Source organism: Polypterus senegalus, chromosome 10 (genome assembly GCF_016835505.1).
Source record: "Polypterus senegalus isolate Bchr_013 chromosome 10, ASM1683550v1, whole genome shotgun sequence".
Classification (NCBI taxonomy): Eukaryota; Metazoa; Chordata; class Cladistia; order Polypteriformes; family Polypteridae; genus Polypterus; species Polypterus senegalus.
Window position 1 is genome coordinate 167,287,645 of NC_053163.1, and position 26,200 is coordinate 167,313,844.

General features: G+C 43.3%; 1 protein-coding gene across 2 annotated transcripts in view; it reads left to right on the forward strand.

Annotated features, from left to right (window-relative positions):
* Positions 1–26,200, forward strand: part of LOC120538001 (oxysterol-binding protein 1-like) — a 65,501-nt gene that overhangs the window by 22,567 nt on the left and 16,734 nt on the right. For both annotated transcript variants that reach the window (XM_039767341.1, XM_039767340.1), the window contains exons 2-4: positions 16,891–17,099; positions 23,847–24,100; positions 24,309–24,507. In XM_039767341.1, the coding sequence (XP_039623275.1) occupies positions 16,891–17,099; positions 23,847–24,100; positions 24,309–24,507 (662 nt within the window). The remainder of the gene's footprint in view (positions 1–16,890; positions 17,100–23,846; positions 24,101–24,308; positions 24,508–26,200) is intronic.

A 26,200-nucleotide genomic window follows, 5' to 3' on the forward strand; every position in this document is an offset into this window, starting at 1 on the left:
GCTCACTGCATTTTGACAGGTTAACGTCAGCTCTTTTTTTTTTTCCTCAATAAAGATGAGACATCAAATAGAGAATTGTCCTCTCTCCTTTGTCAGCACAGGTTTTTTTTTTTTGCCTTCAATTTTGTTTTTTTATTCTCCATTGGTCAGTTTTTGTTTTGTTTTTTTTGTTGTTGTTGTTTTTTTCCCCCGAATTTCTTTTTGCCATCTTCTTGTGTAGATATGATTGATGACTGGGCTGTTCAGTCTCTGGGTGTGTTGTGCATTATATTTCCAGCTTTTTCTGGTTTCCCTTTTTTTTTTTCTCTTTTCCACGCTACATGACCAGAGGACAAAGGCATATCATGTGAATGTTCATGACTTGCTAAGATTATGTAAATTAAGGCTTAGATTGGAAATGATCTGTAAAAGTTGTGTAGGCTTAAAGGAATATGCCATGTCGTCTTTTTTTTTTAATATGTAATAATGATGGTGAGTTTTCTGATAGAATAAGCATCTATGGTGACCAATGCTTGAGAATAGCAGACAATATCAAAACCGTCCATGAATAAATGTCCCATTACTCATCTTACATAATTGGTTATTTATTTCTTTACGCAAAAGTTTTACCAGGTTGGCAAGTATGTATGCCCAGTACCTCCATACCAGTCCAATAGTACGTATGTTCTGTGTGCTAGCTTACAACTGCTTGGCGTGCACTCATCACCTGGCATCACGTTTCAACATACATATTCACAAAGAGTGAGCTCTGTACAGCGGAACTGAAGTGAACGTCACGGGGGGGAAAAAATCAGTTTGCATTGAGTCAACTTGTCTGCCACTGGCAATGAGCGCAGCTCGCATCAGTCAGTCAGTCAGTCAGTCAGTCCGTAGTTACCACATTGAGAAATTTTGGAAGAAGCGATCGAATATTTCAAGCCCACGTCCATAGCCCAGGGTAGTTCTTTCAAATTTGATAAGGCTGCTGCAATATATAACTCTAGAATTGGCCTGCTCTCCGAGTGCCAGGGCCTCCGCTAGTCTAGTTACATTGTCATAATGTTCCAAAACACATTTATTGTTTGCTAATATATTGCTAAATTAGCATTGAGAGTAGCTCACTAAAGTGAAGCGCATTCAGTCAAGCTTTTGAAATGAAGACTCGCCTCCCACCTCATTCATTGTCAAGTCCTTCAATTTCAAAAGCTCGAAGCAAATAAACAAAAGTGAACACAAATGAACTTTTCCAACTTTTAAAATAGTTAAGTTTCTTTTCTGTCGTGCATGATATAACATTACAGAATCTTTCTCCATTCCCCACAGGAAGCTAATATATTGTTGAATTCCCTCCTGCGCGACCAAAATTAACTTTTTTATTTTTGGGCTCTTATTACTGCTTTTCATTGATATTTTTTTTTATTATTATTTTTGGGGCTTTGTCTGGTGTGGTCGAGTGAATAACTCGGCTCACCCCATTTACTTGCAAGAGAAACCTAAAACAACGTGAGATGGTGTTCAGAAAAGGGTTTAACAAAAGGTCGCCCTGTAACTCGTTTTAAAGGCTCTAATAAGAATCTCGTGACCTGTCCTTGGTTCGCTTAAGCCAGAAGTGATGCCACCTCCTTCTGGGGGGCAGTCTTGGTTTTTATGGGGGTGGAGTCAGTTGCCCTCGCAGGGCCATTTCTCTAGTGCCCCCTCTCATCTGGGGAATGGAATCACATACCTGTGAAGAACTCTGAAGATGACCCTCTGACATGCATGCGTGACACTCGCTTTGAGCTTTTCTCACTGCTGTGAGGAGTCCTTTAACCATTTTAGCCTCTTCAAGTGACAGGGAAGCACACTTTTTCAATAAAGGACAGAATAAAATGTGTATGTATTCTGCTATCTCTGTCTAATATATAGTCTGTCTGTGTGTGTGTGTGTGTGTGTGTGTATATATGTATATGTAACCAGGCACTGCTCATCACTTGTCCAATACAGTCCCCACAGTGAAGCATGGCGGTGGTAGCATCATGCTGTGGGGGTGTTTTTCAGCTGCAGGGACAGGACTGCTGGTTGCAATCGAGGGAAAGATGAATGCGGCCAAGTACAGGGATATCCTGGACAAAAACCTTCTCCAGAGTGCTAAGGACCTCAGACTGGGCCGAAGGTTTACCTTCTAACAAGACAATGACCCTACGCACACAGCTAAAATAACGAAGGAGTGGCTTCACAACAACTCTGTGACTGTTCTTGAATGGCCCAGCCAGAGCCCTGACTTAATTAAACACAATTGAGCATCTCTGGAGAGACCTAAAAATGGCTGTCCACCAACGTTTACCATCCAACCTGACAGAACTGGAGAGGATCCCCAAATCCAGGTGTGAAAAACTTGCTGCATCTTTCCCAAGAAGACTCCTGGCTGTATGAGCTCAAAAGGGGGCTTCTACTAAATACTGAGCAAAGGGTCTGAATACTTAGGACCAGGTGATATTTCAGTTTCTTTTTTAATAAATCTGCAACAATTTCAAAAATTATTTTTTTTGTCTGTCAATATGGGGTGCTCTGTGTGTACATTAATGAGGAAAAATTTAATTTAAATGATTTTAGCAAATGGCTGCAATATAACAAAGAGTGAAAAATCGATGGGGGTCTGAATACTTTCCGTACCCACTGTAGAACAGACTAATCATTTAGATGTGCCATGGTATGTGTGTGTTTCTTGTCCTAATGTTTTATTCTTTAAATAAACATTTTAAAAACATGCATTTGTAATAAATGCAAGGTCACTTTTCATCTGCGTTTTAAAGTATACCATAGTGTACATAAGCACAATTGTCCATATTTAATGTGTTTATTTTGACAGCCCTGTAGTTGTTGTTGCTTCTGGCAGAGATGCTCACTTGCTATTGAGACCCATTTTCAGTGCCTGACATGTCCGGTATGGCATTTGTTTGTTGCCATGACTACTATCACAACCACTGTGGAGTGGCTGCACTTGGCCGTCATTTTTGGAGCGCCTTCACATTTCAAATTAAAGTCACTAGCAGCACAATTTGAAATGACTGAGTTACGCTTGGTAGTATCGCTCTTTAATTTGCAATTATATGTTTTGTTAGCTGTAACAAACCGCTCTTTGAAAGTGGCACGTAAACGGTGGACCGTGTGCCCTTTTGGCGGCAGATGTTTGTTTGCTGAAGTAGTTCCACTTGTCTTTTTTCCTCACTTCTCTGTCTCATCCACCACGTTTCTTGATGCAGATCTGCACAGTACCATCAAAGTATTCAGACCCCTTTATTTATATTTTTTTAGCACTATTTGCTGTGTTGCAGCCTTATGCCAAAATAATTCAGTTTTTTTCCCTCCTTGAGCAGTACTCAGTACCCCAGAATGATGAAGCAAAAATAGGACTTTAGAAACTTTTGCACATTTATGACAAAAAACAGAAATGTCACATAGCAAAAGCATTCTGCCCCTCTGTTCTAACACTGGAAATTTGGCTGAGATGCACCCCATTCTATTGGTCGTCATTGATGTGTGGAGTTCACTTGCAGACAATTTATTTGATTGGACTGCATAGTAAAGGCACACATCTGTCAATAGAAGGTCCCACAGTTGAGTAAGAGCCAAGCCATGACGTCCGAGGAGTTGCCTGCAGAGCTCGGTGATAGGATTCTGTTGAGGGACAGACCTGGGGAAGGCTACGAAAATTTCTGCCAGTTTGAAAGTTCCCAAGAGCGCAGTGGCCTCCGTAATTCTTAAATCCAAACGTTTGGAACAGCCACAACTCTCCATAGAGCTAAGCAGTCAGGAGAGAAGGGCCTTGGTAAGAGAGGTGACCAAGAACCTGATAATCACTCTGGCTGAAGATCCTGTGTGGAGATGGGAGAAACTTCCAGAACAACCACCATCACTAAAACGCTCCACCAGTCTGAGCTTCAGTGCTCCACCAATCTGGGCTTTTTGACAAAGTGCCCAGACGGGAGCCTCTCCTGACATGGAAGCCTTTTTGGAATTTGCAAGAAGAAACCTAAAGCACTCTGGGACTATGAGAAACCAGATTCTCTGGTCTGATGAAACCAAGATTAGTGTCATGTCTGTAGGAAACTAGGCAGTGCTCCTCACTTGTGCAGTACCGTTTCAATGGTGAAGCTTGGTTGTGGCAGCATCCTGCGGTGGAGCTGGTTTTCAGCACACCGACTTGGAGACTACACAGGGTTGAGGGAAAGCTAAACCGAGCAAAGCCCGGACATATTCATCCATCATCCAACCCGCTATATCCTAACTACAGGTTCATGGGGTTCAGCTGGAGCCAATCCCAGCCAGCACAGGGTGCAAGGCAGGAAACAAAACCCCAGGCAGGGCGCCACATATCAATCACACACCAGGGACAATTTAGGATCGCCAATGCACCTAACCTGCATGTCTTCGGACTGTGGGAGGAAACCCACGCAGACACGCGGAGAACATGCAAACTCCACGCAGGGAGGACGCGGGACGCGAATGCAGGCCTCCTAACTGCGAGGCCGCATCGGTACCACTGTACCACTGCACCACTGTGTAGCCCAAGCCCAGACATCTCCTTAATAAAAAGCTGCTCATGGTGCTGTAGTCCACCCTTTCCACAGGACCATGACCCTAAGAACAAAGCAGAGAAAATGGAGGGATAAGTTTGTGAATGTCCTCGACTGGCCCAGCCGGAGTCAGTGTTTTGTCTCGGTAGACCCCTCTATTACTCTGCTTTCCTCCTTTGTGTTACTAGAGGGCTCCGCCCCTTATTTGCTTCGCTCGCCAAACCCGGGTTTGGTTAACCGGATATACAATTTAAAGAGATTATTTTTATGGGAATTTGTTACGTATGCATTATTTTCACTTTTACTTTAAAACTTCAGTTAAAACAATATTTGGAAAAACCTTTCGTCAAGATCGCATTGAATTTTTGAATTTTGATTCCGTGTTTGGACTTTCATCGTGACAATGCAGCGTATTACTGCCCGTATGTGAATATCGCTTCTCTTTCTCTCTAATAGATAAACCGACTTTTTCGAAAGTTTGTCCCAGTGATTTGTTAATTGTCCTAGCAAAAGCTATTCTAACGGGAAGCTATTAACATTTTAATACGAATGGCATATCAAGATCTCCTTTTGTGTCCAATGTTATTCGTAGAAGATGTACTTCATTACCTTTCTTGTCGCCTGTTAAAATTTTACATGTTAGAATTGTTCGACCACTTTTTAATACAACTAATCTTGTTCCATTGCAGAGCCCATCACTCAGACATAACTTACACAAGAATATTACGATACATCCTTCTGTCAACAGAAGACCGGACGGTGTTAACGCTTGTAGATACTCGGCGGTATATTGTAAGTTGATGTTTTCATCTTCCGCACCATCACCACCAACTGTTCCAGCAGAGTCTATTGATGCACAGTTAATCTATTTGCCGTGTAACCTGTCGACAATTTTCGTGTTCATTTGTTCGACTTGCTGCCATATTTAGATGAATGGGTGATTCTAAACTGGATCTTTGTGTTTGTGTTCTCATAAGGCCTTTAATGGACTGGTGTCTGTCCAGGGTAAGTGCTGGAATGCACCTGATGACGGTGGTCTTGTTTGAAAATGGTTGTAAGTATGGCGTGACTTGAAAGAATCCATCCATCCATTATCCAACCCACTATATCCTAACTACAGGGTCGCAGGGGTGTGCTGGAGCCAATCCCAACCAACACAGGGCGCAAGGCAGGAAACACTGGGAAGGGCGCCAGCCCACCACAGGACACACATACACACACACTAGGGACAATTTAGAATCGCCAGTGCACCTAACTTGCATGTCTTTGGACTGTGGGAGCAAACCCACACAGACACGGAGAGAACATGCAAACTCCACGCAGGGAGGTCTCCTAACTGTAGCGCTACCCACTGCGCCACCGTACCGCCGGCTTGAAAGAATCTCGCGACAGAAGTCTTCATCTCGAGAGACTTCCTTCCAAAAAGTCACATCTCATCGGTAGGGATAAGTCTTGTCTCGTCTCGAGACTTTTTTATTATAATAGAGAGATTTATTATGTAGCCTTTGTCAGAATGCCTCAAATCCCATAGACTCACCGCTGTTTATAAGGTGTTATACTTTTTAATTTCTCCCCACTTTCTCTTCTGCATCTATAACCTCCCGCAATTACATAGAGTAAAAGACGAGCAGGAGATAAGTTACAACTTTAAATAATCGATTATTGATAATATTCATAAAGTAATAACAATAAGCAAAGTACATTTGAATATTGACAACCATACAGCCTGATAAATGCTGATATGTACTTTCATGCGTGTCACGGACTTGTTAATAAACTTAATGTCTCTAGTTTAGTCCTCATTTTTAATCTGCTCTCTTCAGAATTGGCCACATGCCTGTCTCAATATGGCTGCCGAGATGTGCTTCTCAGTGTGGTCTGCTTTCCAGACCAATGGTGTGTAAGATGCCCCTTCATCATGATGGTGTAAGAGGGAGGGGTAATGCACCCACCAAATTTATACATTCTTCATCTAAATCCTTACACCGATAGGGCGTCATGCTACTGAATGGCCTGTGATTCAAACCAATCCCAAGCCGCCATACTTCAGACCTGTGGGGGGCACACAATACTTTTTACACCTGCCCCCAAAACCATTTGTTGAGCTGATGCTTGCCGGCTAGGCAGCCTGGCTTTCCTGTGGTGGTTGAATGAGAGAGTCCTGCAGAGAATCGCTGGCCAAACTGGTTTTAGGCACTTCTCCTAACTCTGCCATAAACTTCCATGAGCTACAGAGGCACAAAGGAGTTTGTCACAATTACAAACTGAGCACAGACCTCTCATTGTGGAAACTGTCACAGACCTGACAAAGGGACTTTATTCTCCTCCACCATGTTTTAAAAAGTATTTATTTTGTTACAAAGAATCTGAATAAATATATCCTGAATTATAACTAATAATTACCTGCCAAAATAATTTATATTAAGACATAATGTGACAGTGATAATTTTATTTAGTGTTTGTTTTTTTTTTTTATACAGTCGTATGAAAGTTTGTGACCCCCTCTCAGCCTTATAAATAATCGACTCTCCTTTCAACAGTAAAGATATCAGTGGCTTGTCTTTCATTTCCTAGGAACATCTGAGCACTGCGGTGTTTTCCGAACTAAGATTTTTAGTGACGCAGTATTTAGTTTTATGAAATGAAATCAAATGTGAAAAACTGGCTGTGCACAAATGTGGGTCCCCTTGTCATTGTGCTGATTTGAATGGCTGTCACTGCTCAGTGCTGATTACTTGGTATGATGAGCTTGTTAACCCTTGAACTTCACAGACAGGAGTGTCCAGTCATGAGTGGTCAAAGGTATTTAAGGTGGTCAATCGCAAGTTGTGCTTCCTTCCCTTTGACTCTCCTCTAAAGAGTGACAGACAGCATGGGATCCTCAAAGCAACTCTCAAAAGATTTGAAAACTAAGATTGTTGAGTCTCCTGGTTTAGGGGACGGCTACAAAAAGCCATCTGAGAGGTTTAAACTGTCAGCTTCAACTGTGAGGAATGGGATCAGGAAATGGAAGGCCACAGGCACAGTTACTTTTAAACCAACTCAGGTCTGGCAGGCCAAGAAAAATACAGGAGCGGCATATGAGCAGGATTGTGAGAATGGTGACAGACAACCACAGATCACCTCCAAAGACCTGCAAGAACATCTCGATGCAGATGGTGTATCTGGACATCGCTCTACAATTCAGCACATCTGTATGGCAGGGTGATGAGAAAGAAGCTCTTTCTGCACTCACGCCACAAACAGAGTCGCTTGTTGTATCAAATGCTCATTTAGACAAACCAGATTCATGTTGGAACAAAGTGCTTTGGACTGATGAGACAGAAATGGAGTTATTTGGTGAGAACAAAAAGCACTTTGCATGGCGGAAGAAAAAAACCTGCTACAAATGTGGTGGAGGTCCCATCATGCTGTGGGGCTCTGGGGCCCTTGTTAAAGTCGAGGGTTGGATGAATTCAACCCAATGTCAACCCTAATTCTTCAGGATAATGTTCAAGCATCAGTCACAAAGTTGAAGTTACGCAGGGGTTGGATATTCCAACAAGACAATGAGCCAAAACACAAAGGCATTCATGCAGAGGGAGAAGTACAACGTTCTGGAATGGCCGTCACAGTCCCCTGACTTGAATATCATCGACAATCTCTGGGATGATCTGAAGCAGGCTGTCCATCAAATTGAACTGAACTGGAGAGATTTTGTATGAAGAACGGTGAGAAATACCAACATCAGAGTCCAGACCCTCATTACAAGCTACAGGAGGACAGCGTCTGGAGGATCAAAGGAGCAAAAGGAGGCTCAGCTAAGTATTGATGTCATATCTCTGTTGGGGTGCCACATTTATGCACCTGTCTAATTTTGTTATGATGCATATTTTCTGTTAATTCAATAAACTTAATGTCACTGCTGAAATCCTACTGTGTCCATAAGGCATGTCGGATATTAAAAGGAAGTTGCTACTTTGAAAGCTCAGCCAATGAGAAACAAAAATCCAAAGAATTACGAGGCTTCCCAGACGTTTTCAAAAACTGTTTGTAGTTACTAGAAAGCAAATGCTGTTGAATGAATTTTGCTTGTGCACGTGCTACGACACATCGGGTAGTCCGTGATCATATCATTCTTTATAGTTAAGCTGGAATCTCCAACCCCAACAAAAACCAGATCCCGTATTTGTTGACATGTTGCACAAATTCCCTTCTCGTCTGAAGTCCTGTGTGCAGTTTTGGTCTCCAGGCTACAAAAAGGCCATCGCAGCTTTAGAAAAGGTCCAGAGAAGATGAACTAGGCTGATGAGCTTTGAGGAAAGATTAAAAGAGCCTTTACGGTTAATGTAGACGGAGATCAAGGGGAGACCTGACTGAAGTGTTTAAAATTAGGAAAGGAATTCGTTCAGTGGATCGAGACGGTGACTTTAAAACGAGTTCATCAAGAACGCGGGGACGCCACTATAAATTTTAAGGGTAAATTTCACAAAAACGTTCGGAAGTTTCTGTTCGTGGACTAAGTGACCCAAGTCATGTGGTGGACCTTTTAAACTCGACTTGGTGTTATTTTGGAGGACAGGACCGGTGGCTTTGTTGGGCTGAAGGGCCTGTTCTCGTCCAGGTTGCTCTGATGTTCTGTCGCACATGAAATATAAAACTTGTGTGTTTTTGTTTGGTTTTTTTTAACATGAGCCGCACAGTTCACGTGGTTTCAAATCTGGTGTGTGTGTGTGGGAATAATTGGCAGGGATTTTTTTAAAATTATTTTGGGATGTAGTTTATGTTGAACTGTGCAGGAGGTTCACTTTGTGCCAGTAGTGGAGTCTCTGGAACACTCTGCCGCCTGTGGGTGTTTTTAAAAATGGCGCAGGTATATTTATGCAGTTTAAGACACGGGTGTCAAACTCCGGTCCTGGAGGGCCGCTGTGGCTGCAGGTTTTCATTCTAGCCATCTTATTCATTAGTGACCAGTTTTGCTGCTAGTTAACTTCTTTTTGCCTTGCGTCTTTAATTAACTTGACTCAGGCCCCTTAGTTGTCTTTTTCATTAATTAGCAGCCAAACGATAATGAGACACAAAACAAAGCTGCCACATGACCAGCTCACCTACAATATCTGAAAAAAAAAAAGAAAAAATCAACAGTTTTGGAGAGCAGCAGCAAGCTATGGAATTAAATAACGGGCTTAATTACCAGAGAGAATGGGCTTCTCATTAAGAAATTGGTTGGAGTTTGAAGTCCCAGTTTAGCTGATCATCTGTTGGCTCGTTTCACATCTCATTTCTGTTTGGCTGCCATTTTAATGAATCAGCAAATCAATTCAGAGGACTGACTCCTTAAACAACAGGGCTGTTAAAATGAGGGCAAAGAAGTTTAATTAGCTGTGAAAACTGGTCACTGATTAGGAAGAGGGTGAGAATGAAAACCTGCACCCCCAGCAGGCCTGGAGTTCGACACCCCTGGTTTAAGATGTCACTTAATGCGATAATGTTTTCTTAAACCTGACTTTCAATAAATGTGTCTCTTTCTCTCTCTCTCATCAAAGGCATTTACAGAATAGAAGCCTAGCAGCCTTACAGCATTTGATAAAAGTGAAACAAAAACTGATCGTCTGAAGGATGTGCTGCACTTGGGTGTGTGTTTTGTGTCTGTTCATATATAGCCGTGGCTGCCAGTGTCGTCATTCTGTTTCTCCCTCAGGCGGCCACAAAGTAAATGTATCAACAGGTGCACCAGTGTCAGGCCGCCTCTGAGTCAGAGTTTGATTTTTATCTTGTGTTTTTATTTTCTGTATACTTTCTACAGTTTCCGAGTTATGCTATTATTATACCTTTCTTAACTTCATACGTCACCACTCTATAGAGAGAATCTTTCAGACTTTTGGGATTTCAGTTATTTGTTTCATGGGGTCCATTTGATCTTAGCTGCTTGCAGCATTTCGTTCCTGACCTCATTTTCTCTCGATGTTCTCTTCCAATGCAGGGGGAGGTGCTGCCACTCAAGTGTTTAGCCCCGCCCAGCCTGTGACACATTTTGCAGGCCGCCGCCCTATTGATCTGCTTTTAAGACGGCTGCTGCAATATTTCATCACAAACCCAGAAGGGCTGTCAAATTACCCCCCCAAAAAAATAAGATCTTATTAGTTAAATTACATATAATTAAATATTTGAATTTATTGAGTTGTGTGTATAATTGTTTTTTTTTTTTTGTTTTTTATAAGTAGTTATGCTTCCCGTCTAAGACAGACTAAATTTAATCAATGGAGACCTTTGCAGTGCACCATCTGTTGGAATGTGTTTTGTAAAAGTATGTAGTTTATATAAAAAAAAGCCCTTGCATTTGTCATTCCAACAGATGGCACTTCACAAAAACCCATTACTACAAATGTGTGTGATGTGCCATTATTGAAATAACTGAGACATAGCAACTGGATGGCCGCAGAGATACACGGACATCTTATCCTTTTATGAAGGTGGATAGCAGCTACAGTAAAAACAAAAGCCAGTCTATTTCGGCAAGAAACACATCACGGTAGAACCCTGTGATCAATAATGTTAATGGAAGAGCCATCAAAATACCACATACGAAGGATGTGAACAACAAAATGTTTAAACAGTTAGCCAATTTAAAGATGTGATTTCAACAAATGGTTAGCACTTAACAACCCCCCCCAAAACCGCAATAAGCTTTGCAGAGGAAGTGAGATTTCAATATGCCTTCCTTGGAAAAAGGCATAATTCAAACTTGGACAACTGAATCAAGTTTTATAAAGAAGAACATCCATCCATCCTTTCATTATCCAACCCGCTATATCCTAACTACTGGGTCACGGGGGTCTGCTGGAGCCAACACAGGGGGCAAGGCAGGAAACAAACCCTTGGCAGGGTGCCAACCCACTGCAGAGCGCACACACACACACACACACCAAGCACATACCAGGGCCAATTTAGAATCGCCAATCCACCTAACCTGCATGTCTTTGGACTGTGGGAGGAAACCCACGCAGACACGGGGAGAACATGCAGACTCCACGCAGGGAGGACCCAGGGTCTCCTAACTGCGAGGCAGCAGCGCTACCCACTGCGCCACCGTGCTGCCTAAGAACATCTAAATACTCTTTAAGCGTTCACACATCAACAAACACATTTTAGAAGACAGGCATAGAAGCAACGGTGAAGTTACAGTTTGGCAGCCAGCAAACAAAGAGATGGAGAGAGTCGGCTTGAAATGGAGATACTGGACTGTGTAGCACGTGCAAGAAAATCAGCGTCCTTCAAATAAAATCAAAAGAAAACGAGTGCCTGTCTGAGCTTTCCTGGACTTGGAAGTGGAGGGAAACGAGAGGAGAGGCCATGCTGCATGTATGACCGCTTGCCTCCCCAAACCTCGGCATCAACCAGCCGCTTAGGCAAGAAACCTAATAAGGAGCAGAGCCTTCCCATGCTCAAGTGTGATGTGCAAAAAAATACACGGAAAATGAAAGGTGTACATTTTGTGCTGTTGTCGTCATTTGACTTTGAATTCAGAGCTCTGTGTAAATGTTTCCACACTTCTGATTCCTCCTACTAAATGTTTTACGAAATTTACTGTACTTTCATATCCCTACTGCATAGCGTGTCTGGCGCAGCACAGTTTGAGCTAAAATGATCCTTGCTTTTGCCTTTTGAGCAAGAGCTTTTATCAAATCACTTGGACTTGATCTCTTTAAATATATAATACTGTACAAAAGTTTTACACGGGTATTGGGGGGAAAAAAAATGCTGTACGGTAAGAATACTTTCACAAATTAAAATTCTGATTGTTTTTATCAATTTACAAAGTGAGATTTTAGGAACCTAATGAAGGACTTTGTTAAATGGTGCGACTCAAACCACCTACACCTGAATACCAGAAAAACCAAAGAGGTTATGGTGGTGGATTTTAGGAGGCCCAGGCCCCTCATGGACCCCGTGATCATCAGAGGTGACTGTGCAGAGGGTGCAGACCTATAAAGACCTGGGAGTGCAGCTGGATGATAAACTGGACTGGACTGCCAATACTGATGCTCTGTGCAAGAGAGGACAGAGCTGACTATACTTCATTAGAAGGCTGGCGTCCTTCAACATCTGCAATAAGATGCTGCAGATGTTCTACCAGATGGTTGTGGTGAGCACCTTCTTCTACGCGGTGGTGTGCTGGGGAGGCAGCATAAAGATGAAGGACGCCTCACACCTGGACAAACTGGTGAGGAAGGCAGGCTCTATTGTAGGCACGGAGCTGGACAGTTTGACATCCGTGGCAGAGCGACGGGCGCTGAGCAGACTCCTGTCAATCATGGAGAATCCACTGAACAGGATCATCTCCAGACAGAGGAGCAGCTTCAGCGACAGACTGCTGTCACCATCCTGCTGCACTGACAGACTGAGGAGACCCCACACTATGCGACTCGGGGGTAAACGTTAACATTCTACAAAGTTATTGTCTGTTTTACCTGCATTGTTATCACTCTGATATTTAATATTGTTATCAGTATGCTGCTGCTGGAATTTGTGAATTTCCCCTTGGGATTAATAAAGTATCTATCTATCTATCTTAGGAGCAGGCGCTGATGCAGCACCACATGACAAATCAACTCAGGATCCCCGATTAGGACCCGAGTGCAAGCCATGCAGTGGGTGACACCTCAGCACCACACCAGTTCAGGTGGAGTGGAGCAGTGTGAGGTTTTGATTATGGTGCCCGGAGTGCCAATTCTGCCACCAACCCCCAGGTTTTTCCCTGCAGGTTGGAGGGCCGGCATGCAGGGATGGAGGCAGATTAACGTCACCCCCAGGACCGAGCGATTTGCAGGTTAAGGGCTTTGCTCAAGTGCCCAATGGAGTAGAGTCACTTCTGGCGTTTACGGGATTTGAACTGGCAACCTTCTGATTATCCATTGCAGATCCCTACCTCCGAGCCACCAACTCCGCCCAGTGAGCTAGCAGAAGAAAAATCAAAATCCAATCAATATTTGGTGCGACTTCCCTTTGCGTTCAAACCCGCATCAGTTCTTATTGGTACCCTTGCACGAAGTCGGGGATTTTGTAGGATTCTGTTCAGGTATGCGAGTAACCCGTCATACCAAACAGGTGCTAATGATCCTCACTTTCACGTGTAGGATGACACACATTTACTAACTGAAAGAGAAAACGGCCGTGTAGGAGGCTCAAAACTGAGTGAGGAAGAGCCAAACTCTGCTACAGAGGTGAGGCTGGTGGAAGGCAGTTTCATGTCCCAGGCAAGACTGAACGCAGCAACAAGACTCGAGGTACTGTAGGGAGTTCTTCTACATCAGCAGCAAGGACTCCCCAGGCAAAGTTTTCAGAGCAGACTGGGGTTTCAAGATGTGCTGTTAAAGCTCTTTTGAAGAAGCACACGGAAACGGGCAGCAGGCGTTGAGGACCGCAGACACCGTGGTCGGCCAAGGAAACTTAGTGCGGCAGATGAAAGAAAGACACATCAGGCTTGTGTCCCTTCAAAAATCTGAAGATGTCCAGCAGAGCCATCGGCTTGGAAGTGGCAGAAACTTGTGGCACCCTGGTACAACTGCTGGCAGATAGGAAGGGTCCTGTTGTTTGAGGAGCAGCGGATGGGAGGTTCACTGAAGTCTCCCACAGATACGGGTGTCCAGCATAACTGGCTCAGTTGTGCCAGCAGTGAGGTGTCAGGAGGTCCTGGGCGGCCTAACCAGCAGAGCAGCTTGTGAATTATGCACGGCGCGCTCTCTGATTACCTGCAGGTTTCGACTCCCCCAGGTGGTTCTTATTGTCATCCAGTGCCCGTCTGTCAGGCAGGCTTTACATTCAGAACAAAAGGGAGATGCTGACGCAGCCATGGCCTCCCATGTTTGTTGTCATTTTAGCTTCCTAGGATACACGGGCCGTTTGAAGGTTGAACTTCTGAATAGAAACACTCGGGTGCCATTCGTTCATTATGTTGTTTACCCAATTTTTTTCAATTATTGAAATCGTGGGGAGCTGCTCCCTTTGCCAGCAGCAGTGGGCACAAGTCTGGCACAATCCGCAGGCGTGAGACTTGCCATTTTTTTTTTTTTCTTTTCTTCACTTGCATATAAGTAACATAATGAAAATGGCTTCTAGCAATTCCCTGCTTTTCACCACACCCACTTTTAAACCAAAGTACAACAATGTCTGTTGTGTAAAGGTTATAGCTGCTGTCCCAAGGCGATTCTTTCACCTGTACAGCCCAACCTGAGGTTTTGGTTTGTCAACAGCACCCTGACCCTCAAGTGTAAGGTTAAGCATGTCACCCACTTCTTTAGAATGAGAAGTTCCATCAGAAAGGCCACACCGTTAATGTCGATGGCTATCATGATTACGGCTGACTGATGTACTGAAAGCCAAAAAGTGGCAGTTCTGACATTTCATTTAGTAATCCCATCGGTAGCACAGACGGCGTTGAATGAAGTCAGTGCTGTAATCCAGCGCAGATACCGTCAATAAGCGCGAGTGTCGCATCTTTGGTCATCCACGGGAATGACAGGTTGGGTACATTTTGGGACACAACCGGGCCATCCCGGTTTATTCAACAAAAAAAACAAAACGCACAATGGCGTATAAAGGAAACTCGGGCTGTTGGGCTACTTTTGTATGCAGTGTCTGTTTATTGATCTATCCTGTCAGTTTTATCTTAACTTAATAAAAAGTTAATCACCAAAATAAACACAAAATACTGTCACCAAAGTAACGCGGCTAACTCCATTACGACGGCTCCGTCTGAGTCTGGACTCTTGGGTAGGAAGTGACCTCTCCTTCCTGGTGGTCGCCCTTTTGTGGCCCAGGGAATGGAAGGGGCGCTGCCCTCGTTGGGTGGTTTCTCTGCACTGTGGAGCGCCCTCTCTCGGTCTGGGGTGGTTTTGCATAACTGGGAGAAACTCCGAGGGTGACCGTCTGACGGGCCTGTGTGACACAACATAGGGAATAACTTCGTGTCACTCCTTCAGGAGTCTGAACCTCAACGTTCTCTTTTTAAAAAGTGTACATTTGTCTCTCGTGTTTGCGGCAGCCTGCAGAAACATTGAGCGATAAGTAACGTGGAGCGGACAACTCTTTATAATCCACTCCGGTAAACGTTCATTCCCTGTTTTATGCTGTTTATACCACATTTTTGACTGGTGGTGATGGCTCGTTTTTATAAAAGTTTTTTTTCTTTTGTGAGGTAAAAGGGAATATTTGTGCTATATTTAATATTAATTTCATAATTGAGTATGACTTATTCTATCAAAACAACAGTGACAGTTTTTTATTGTAAAAAGAACAATTTTTCAACTAATTAACTATTTATCAGTTTCATATTCACATTTTATTAAGTGGTTCCCAACCAAATGAAGCGTCTGCTCTACTCAATGTGTAGAGAGCACGGCAGATGCATGCAGTTGGGAGGATAAAGGACACATCCCGCTGCAGCGCTGCTGATTGTTGCCTTTGTTTTTACAATTGCGACTATTCGTTTCAATTGTCAGTTCGGAATATTGCCCTAATTGTGCACCCCGTCCATCAGCGTAGCCTTCATCGTGCCCAGTGTTCACTTTGAGGCCTCTGCGGTGACCCTGCCCTGTAAAAAGGGGCCACACTGAAATGTGAGGCATGCTGGGAAAGTTGTACGAGAGCTTTGGGGGAGAGTATACTGCCTACTGTGGATCTTTGAGATTTGAGGTCCTATAGTAATACACGGCAAAGAGAAGTTGGGACAAAATGGAGTGAAGCGGTGACAGGTTTAGAGCAGTGCGGGACTTTTTTTTTTTTTCCCCCTATGATAAGAGAATTATACAGTAACTTATTATTGATATCACTTGTGTAGTGTTGACAATGAATACCTAACATGACTGCAGAGGCCTTGACACCTTTGAAGAAGATTCTGGTTGAGATAATCGGGACTGTGTGGCTATTAGCTGAACAAACAGGCGACAAATGGACTGAATGGTCTCTTCTCATTTGACAAGTTCCTTATGTTATTCTGATTATTATATTTTTGAATATAAAACGTAACACTTTTTTTATTTTTTTTTTTTTATTTATTACTGTGTGTGTTTAGGGAGTGGGGATGCTATTATAATATCTGTGTATATTTTTTGAACTTCTATAAAGGCTAAATTTCCCCTTGGACAAATTAAAGTACTATCTGTCTGATCTGATTTGTGAAGAGCACTACATAACTGACAGACAGACAGGTATGAAAGGCACTATATATTGTATACTACATCATCGTGTCTGCTTACAAGCTTGGGGACCATCAATGCCCTGCACTCTGGACACATGCATTTATTATGACTTTGGTTTGGCAATTCAGGCTCTTCTTTCTCTTCCTTTCTTTTCCTCTGCATGTTGACATCTTCAGAACGCAAGCAGAAATGGGCCACACCTGCCGGGGCACAATCAACCTGGCCACGGCCAACATCTCGGTGGAGGACTCGTGCAACTTCATCATTTCAAACGGTGGAGCCCAGACCTATCACCTGAAAGCCAGCTCCGAGGTGGAACGGCAGCGCTGGATTACTGCACTGGAGCTCGCCAAAGCCAAAGCCGTCAAGATGCAGGCCGAGTCGGGTAAGGGTCCGGGGTCTTTTTGTAAAGCGCTGCTCGCGGAGATCGGGCTCAGAGTGCAGTAACTGGTAAGACACCAATAAAATATTTTATAAATCGCATGATGTACTCACACAAACATGCAAATTGAAATATACATACAGTAAAACTTAACATAAACCAATTCTGAAACGTATGTAAATTTATATGTATATATGTGTATGTATGTGTGTGTGTGTGTGTATATATATATATATATATATATATATATATATATATATATATACACACACACACACATATTTCCAGTACAGGCCAAACGTTTGTTCACACCTTCTCCTCATTCAAGGTGTTTTCTTGATTTTCATGACCATTTCCAGCACTCCATCACTCTCCTTCTTGGTCAAATAGCCCTTACACAGCCTGGAGGTGTGTTTGGGCTCATTGTCCTGTTGAAAAATAAATGATCGTCCAACTAACCTGACTTCTGCACAACACAACTGCCTGTCCCAACCCCATTGATAAAGCAAGAAATTCCACTAAATAACCCTGATAAGGCACACCTGTGAAGTGAAAACCATTTCAGGTGACTACCTGTTGAAGCTCATCGAGAGAATGCCAAGAGTGTGCAAAGCAGTAATCAGAGTTTTGAAGAAACTAGAATATAAAATCTGTTTTCAGTTCTTTCACCTTTTTTTGTTAAGTATATAACTCCACACGTGTTCATTCAGAGTTTTGATGCCTTCAGTGAGAATCTACCAATGTAAATGGTCATGAAAATAAAGAAAGACACACATTGAATGAGGAGGAGGTGTGTCCAAACGTTTGGCCTGTACTGTATATGTATATATAATTTACATACATTTCAGAATTGGTTTATGTTAAGTTTTACTGTATGTATATTTCAATTTGCATTTTTGTGTGAGTACATATAAATAAAAAAATAAATGTATGCATTCGTAGTCTGAGTCCCGACCTGATTGTATGAGTGGTTACCTACCAGGTAACGCATGTGGTTGGTCTGCCAGTCTGCAATGAATGTAGTTACTCCGATCTACAGGCTGTCAAATAAACGAACTACACGCTGTGGCGCGACGTAAAGGGACTTCGTCTCTGATGCTGATGTCCGAGTTTCGATCCCCGCAAGGGGAGCAGTGGAGTGTGTACGCCTGATGAACCCAAATGAGGGCGAAACACGTGTCGCGTACTCTCTGCATTATTTGACAGTAAAACTATGCAACATTCCATGATCTGCTTCTTGCAACTGCAAGATGGTCCCATGTTGGATGTTTGCTGAATGGCAGACCAACCACATGCATTACCTGGTAGGTAACCACCCATACAATCAGCTTGGGACTTGGACTACAAAAATATATATATAAGAAATTTTACCACAAAGGTTAAGTGCAATCAGACCATATTAGGAAGAATGGACAAAATTTAATGGCATATAAATGTACTTCACGTATTCAGGTAACTGGAACAAGAGGAAATAAAGAGAAAACTTCAACTGTGAGGAGGTTTATTCACTGGTACTCTAGGGCTGTGCAGTGCTGAACATAGAAAACAAACAATTGGGCTGATAATATAAAACAGATGACATATTTAAGACGTGGTCTCGTACTGCAGTCTCCATGTATTTCTCAGTAATGCTTAATAAATCTCACTCAAAAGCCATACAAAAACTCCAGAATTTTATAAATGGAATACAATTCAAAATTGTTAATGTAGTTAGCCAAGTTAATTTTTTGGCATGACCACGTTAGTTTTATGTAGGGCTCTTAATGGTTGCTCGTTTCTTCACACTCGCTTCACCATCTCCAGAGTGGAGTTCCATCTAGTCGCTACGTCTTGTACGAGTGTCTCAGTCTTCAGGCCATGCGCGACTTGCTGTTACTCAAGTTCTGCAGTATCTGATGGACGGTGCCTGAAGTGCCCCACCACCTTTCATCATTTGGAAAGTGCGCAGTTAAAGGCACTATTGTACAGAGACACTGTGACAGAACGTTGAATGCTGTGCACGATGAATGGCAAGTGTTTGAAAGGCAGCTGTAAATTTTGTGCACTATCTGTATTCTCAACGTTTCACTGCTTTTCTACATCCATAAAATATTCTGCGCAAGATGTCTCTCCAATGTTTTCATGACCGTCAAAGCATGTGAATGCAGTTTCCACTGTTCATCGACATAACGGGTTGTAACGCCGAGGTAGCTATGATTTCCAAGTGATGTCCAGTAGTCACCAGTAAGGGCGACCGTCTCCGTGATCTCCAGCTCCTTAGCTAATTTTGCCCTCTCTCAGTCATACAGCTCGTGTATCCTAGTTACGACTGTGGCTCTCGAGGGGTAATTCATAAGATGGGTCTTTGGACGCGATCCGAATTATGTTGCGCAGACCTTCGTCCTCCACTATGTAAATCGGCCTGCATGCTGTGGCTGTCCATTTAGCCATTGCTACCGTTAATTTGCTGGAGGTTGACCCGTCCATTGGTTTCTGCCAAACACTGTCGAGCGTGGCCTGTCGCATATTACCGGGCTAATGCTATTAATGTAAAATGGATGTTTGGCTTGCATGTGATATTGTATCGGTAGGCTGCTTGTACTCCGGTAATAACTAAACTCGGCTTGACGGTAACTACACACAACCTTAGTTTTATCAAGTGAGCCATCGGGCAAAGTTTTGAAACTGAACTTCCCATTTAATGGACCTTTTCCATCATTCCACAATTAGGAATATGGAGTGACTTCTACGAGAAATAACTTGAAGGCTAGAGTGGCACACATTCAGTTTGCAGGCTCAGCTTGAACTACGGGAATTTCGTAGGGTCAAAAAGAACCTGCGTTAACGGCAGTGAATTTTTTTAAATTAAAGTTAGAATGCGTTAACACGTTAACTTTGACAGCCCTAATGTTTATACATACTAGCTGATTACCCAGTGGCTTCTCTCACTGAGAGCAAGGGGAAAAAATAAAATGTAGTATATAAATTATTAAACAGTAAAACATGAACATGTAAGAAGTAAAGATACATTGAGCAGTACTGGAGTGCTTTCGGGTGAAGTACATTTTAAAGGCGCTATAACACAACAGGTAAGTAGCACTAACTGCAGCTTAAATGTATTTGCATCATCTCTCGGTAGCAGATCCCTTGTGAAAGGTTCTACACGACCGCTGTGGTATAGAAATTACATTTTCTATGTGATCCTGCAAATTTTTGCCTGACAACGTTGCACTACGTGCCTGTGATTTAAGAGAAAAATTATTCTGAGAAATGTGGACGCTGCCCTTCTGTGCTTAACGGGCAGAAGGTCCAAACAATTCCCAAGTCCAAAACTTAACATGAAGAGGTCGGTACATCTTCTTAGATGTAAACCCTCCATCGTCTTAAAAGAATTCATCACAAAAGCAACCTTGAATTTTGCGGGGTTTTAGTGACCTGAACTCACCTTAAGGGACAGTAAGTAGTCGTGAAGCGCTATTTACAAAGAGTTTTTCTTCGATGGCTCCAATCGCACTCCTTCGCAATGATTTCCACTCTCCCAGGAGTCGACGGGACACTCGAAGTGTCACAAACAGTGCGAGAAGAGAGGACACTGCCCGAAACTGTGAAGCTCTCGACCCAGCGTCCACTTTGTTCTCACGACCCCTCAGCGCTGAAGGCGGTGTCGTCTTCACATTGTTTACTGCTCGGCACATTTAAAAAGTAGAAAGACGCAAAGCTGTTCTCCTCATCTCTTCTACTATCAAGTACTGGCAAGTAATAAAAAAAAAAAAAAAGTTATGATGTGGCAGTTTCCGCGACAGTGACGTGGATGAATAAATAAAACTCGGCACTGGAGTCCAGATAGGAGGGCGATGCGGGGCGCACTTCTGTGGGATAGATCGGCGTGTTTGTGTTAACTTCTTTTCAATATCAGTAAAGTAACTCTCACACAAAAAATAACAATGCGTAAAGACGATATAAAAATGGCGTCCACAAATGAAGCGATTAGTTCCTGTATTGTAATATGTTCTGTAATTTTCGTAACGTAATTTCCGTTTCATGTGGTCATACATAATTTCATGAGAGAGAGAGAGAGATTGATTTTTTTTTTCATTTATTTATTTATTATAAATATGCTCACAGTTGCATTGCTGTAACTGACCTAATGTGTGTTTTTTGTTTTTTTTTTTAATAAAAAAAAAAAAAGTTGTCAATCTGTCAAATTTCTGTCACATATAATCGCCACTCTGTCATCTCGTAATCAATAACTGGAAATGGAAAGGGGAGGTCATATAATCACACCCTAACTTGTTTAAAATTTGAAAAGAAATTCAATGATGAAGTCGTTCCTTCCTTCATTTTGCACCATTTAACCGAGACCGGGTCTTAGCCGTGAAGCCCAAGCATCCCTTTCCCCAGCCACACTTGCCATCTCATACGATGGGATCTCGAGGCATTCCCAGGCCATCTGGGAGATATAAGACTCCCAACAAGCCCAGGGTCTTCCCTGGGATCTCCTCCCAGCCAGCTGTGCCCATAGAACCTCCACAGGAAGGCCCGCCCATGAAGTACCCATATCAGATGCCTGGATCACCCCAGTTGGCTCAACTGGTGCTGACTTGTAAACTCTTCTACAATGTCCTGTCGGCTCTGACCCCCACTGCATGTGGAATTCTAGCAATCCCATAATCCTTTGCCAGTGACATCACTGGTGTTGCTGCAAATGTCAGTGTTATTAAACCGGCCCACAGAATGCAGCTTTGGATCAGACTTCATAACCAGTAAAAGATCTCAAAACACGACTTCACTTTTCAATTTATAGGTCTAGAGCAGTCACATGAGACCCTTTTCATTTGAATCGGAGTTGAATTCAAGGCGGCAGAAAGGAGTTCACACACACACACACACACACACGCGGCCAATGATATCGCCCTTTGGTCTAATTCAAAATGGTGTTGGTTAGAGCAATCCAGCATTGGGCATCCTGAAAATGTTCAAGTGGTTGGTGCCAAACTTTTGACTCGCCCTGTAGCGTGGTTAAGGTATGGCCAGTTGGCAAGAGGGGAGAGGACCACGAAATCTCCACTCTCCGCACTCCTGAAGAAAATAAACCTTTTGAAGAGTGCAGATTAGTCAGAAATTTAAGATTTAAATATTCATTTAAAAAAAGGTTGACATTTAGTCGAACATCGATTAGAAGTTCTAAATGCTTAGTCAATTAAAGTTGGGTCAAATTAGCCTGAAATTAGGGTTTAACGTTCATTTTAAAAATAATAAATATTCAAATATGTTCAAATGTTGGTTAAAAGTTCTAGGCACTACATATGTATCTGTACTTTAAAGTGATTATTATTATTATTGTTGTTGTTTTTTTTGGTCACAGTGCCACTGCAAAGCATGAGTGAAATGCAGTGATGTATAAAAGATGAAAGTGAAAAGTGTGGCCTTCAAACTAAAGTGACACTTGAAAACCTGAGAAGAGAAGGTTTCAGTGCTCACAAAACATCTTTTGACGTTTAGGAAAGCATCAACAGAAGTAGAGAGAAGGCCACAAGGCGTTGCATGGTGTCTTTATGGACCCGGAGAAAGCGAATGACAGGGTGACAAGAGAGGAGTTGTGTTTATTATATGAGGAGGTCGGGAGTGGCAGAGAAAGTATGTAAGAGTGGCACAGGATATGTACAACGGAGGTCTGCGGTGGGTGTGACGAAGTTGGGGTTACATCAGGGATCAGCTCTGAGGCCTTTCTTATTTGTAATAGTGATGGACAGGCTGACAGACGAGATTAGACAGGAGTCCCCGTGGACTGTGATGTCTGCTGATGACATTGTGATCTGCAGGTCAAGGAGACCCTGGAGAGGTGGAGATATGAGAGGAGAGGAATGAAGGTCAGTAGGACCACCAAGACAGAATCCATGTTTGTGAATGAGAGGGAGGTCAGTGCAGTGGTGAAGATGAGGGAGTAGAGTTGACTAAGGTGGATGAGTTTAAATATTCGGGATCAACAGTTCAGAGTAATGGGCAGTGTGAAGAGAGTTGAAGAAGAGAGTGCAGGCAGGGTGGAGAAGAGTGTCAGGAGTGATTTGTGACAGACGGGTATCAGTGAGAGTGACAGTGAAGGTCTGCAGGACGGTAGTGAGACCAGCTATGTGATATGGGCTGGAGACGGTGGCACTGACCAGAAAGCAGGAGACAGAGCAGGAGGTGGCAGAGTTAAATATGCTAAGATTTGCATTGTGTGTGACGAGGATGGACAGGATTAGAAATGAGGACATTAGAGGGTCCGCTCTGGTTTAATGGGTGGGAGACAAAGTCAGAGAGGCGAGATTGCGTTGGTTTGGACATGTGGAGAGGAGAGATGATGAGTATACTGGGAGAAGGATGCTAAGGATAGAGCTGCCAGGGAAGAGGAAGAGAGGAAGGCCAAAGAGAAGGTTTATGGATGTGGTGCAGGTGATGGTGTAACAGAACAATATAATGAGGACAGGAAGATATGGAAGAAGATGATTCGCTGTGGCAACCCCAAGTTGAAAAAGTGAAGTGAAGCATCAACAACTAATCCTCTGGGCTATTTGCCATCTTTAGGACTGTCGCCAGTGGTGGGGTACGATGGTCATTGATCGGGGGGTGGGGGTGGAGGAACAGCCCATTTGCAAATGGGCAGAACAGACATCCTATTGTAATGTTTTTGACAGGAGCAGGCATCAGCAGTTCAGGCCTCTGCAACGTAGAATGAAGAAGACGGTTCCTCGCTACTGAATTGTTAATGTCCTCCTGGTTTCTTTGCAGACGAGTCTGGAGACGAGGAGCCTTCATCTGCTCAGGGCGACAAGACGGAGTTGCAGGCCACCCTAAGAACGTTGTCCAGCAAAGTAGAGGACCTGAGCACTTGCAATGACCTCATAGGCAAGCATGGCAGTGCCCTGCAGAGGTCACTCAGCGAGCTCGAGTGCCTGAAGCTTCCTCCTGAGAGCAGTGAGAAGATCAAGCAGGTCAACGAGAGAGCCACACTGTTTCGCATCACTTCCAATGCCATGATCAATGTGAGTTGGAGTTTGCCGATAGACCATCAAACATCCAGAGCCTGTGCTGCTTGGGCCACTCAGTGAGGACAACTGTATCACTGGGGGTCTGGAGAGTCAGCTGCACTCGTAGCGTTGGTGTCATACCAAGGCCATCACCTGTGTCAGCCACTATCATCTGTGGCCCCCCGACCTCACTCACCTTTATTTTATCACCTTGTTCCTTTAGGCTTGTCGTGACTTCCTGTCTCTAGCGCAGACTCACAGCAAGAAATGGCAGAAGGCACTGCAGTATGAGCGAGACCAACGCATCCGCCTGGAGGAGACTCTGGAGCAGCTGGCAAAGCAGCACAACAATCTGGAGCGAGCCTTCCGCGGTGCCACCGTACTTCCTGCCAGCAGCCCCGGGAGTGCCGGTTCCTCAAAAGGTAGGGAGGACGGGACTTGGGCGTAGGGGAGCCGTCCAGGTTTAGCCACGCTAGTCTCCTTGTGCCCCACAGTTGATCTTTACCCTTCACTTGCTGTGGTCCTTGTCATGTTCACCTGTGTCCACAGTATGTGACGATAAGAAAAACTGGCAACGTTTTTGAAAAAGCCAATGCAGTCTGTCCGCCTGCATATCGTCATTAAGGTTGAAAAGCCAATCCACGATCCGTGTTAAACAATTTTTAGAGTTATTAATAATAAAGAAAAAGAATAGAGGAAAATAAAACAAACCTTTAGCCAGGCCACAGTTGCACAGAGTAAAGCACAGTTTTTTTTTCTATACCTGACGGAGGCGCCGTTTTTCAGAATGCGATTTAAAAAGAGAACACAGCAGTGCTTTCACACGTCTAAAAGTCATTTGTATTCCTTTTTTTGTTGGTGGACTTTTTATTCCCGCTCCCTGATTTCTTATTCTTTTGCATGTTTGTCACACACAATGTTTCTGATCATCAAACACATTTAACCATTAGTCAAATATAACACAAGTAAACACAAAATGCAGTTTTTAAATGATGCTTTTTATTATTTAGGGAGAAAGAAAAATCCAAACCTACACGGCCCTGTGTGAAAAAGTAATTGCCCCCTGAACCTAATAACTGCTTGGGCCACCCTTAGCAGCAATAACTGCAATCAAGCGTTTGTGATAACTTGCAATGAGTCTTTTCAGCTCTGGAGGAATTTTGGCCCACTCATCTTTGCAGAATTGTTGTAATTCAGCTTTATTTGAGGGTTTTCTAGCATGAACCGCCTTTTTAAGGTCATGCCATAGCATCTCAATTGGATTCAGGTCAGGACTTTGACTAGGCCACTCCAAAGTCTTCATTTTGTTTTTCTTCAGCCATTCAGAGGTGGATTTGCTGGTGTGTTTTGGGTCATTGTCCTGTTGCAGCACCCAAGATCGCTTCAGCTTGAGTTGACGAACAGATGGCCGGACATTCTCCTTCAGGATTTTTTGGTAGACAGTAGAATTCATGGTTCTATCTATCACAGCAAGCCTTCCAGGTCCTGAAGCAGCAAAACAACCCCAGACCATCACACTACCACCACCATATTTTACTGTTGCTATGATGTTCTTTTTCTGAAATGCTGTGTTCCTTTTACGCCAGCTGTAACGGGACATTTGCCTTCCAAAAAGTTCAACTTTTGTCTCATCAGTCCACAAGGTATTTTCCCAAAAGTCTTGGCAATCATTGAGATGTTTCTTAGCAAAATTGAGACGAGCCCTAATGTTCTTTTTGCTTAACAGTGGTTTGCGTCTTGGAAATCTGCCATGCAGGCCGTTTTTGCCCAGTCTCTTTCTTATGGTGGAGTCGTGAACACTGACCTTAATTGAGGCAAGTGAGGCCTGCAGCTCTTTAGACGTTGTCCTGGGGTCTTTTGTGACCTCTCAGATGAGTCGTCTCTGCGCTCTTGGGGTAATTTTGGTCGGCCGGCCACTCCTGGGAAGGTTCACCACTGTTCCATGTTTTTGCCATTTGTGGATAATGGCTCTCACTGTGGTTCACTGGAGTCCCAAAGCTTTAGAAATGGCTTTATAACCTTTACCAGACTGATAGATCTCAATGACTTTTTTTCTCAGGGCCATGTAGGTTTGGATTTTTTTTCTTCCTAAATAATAAAAACCATCATTTAAAA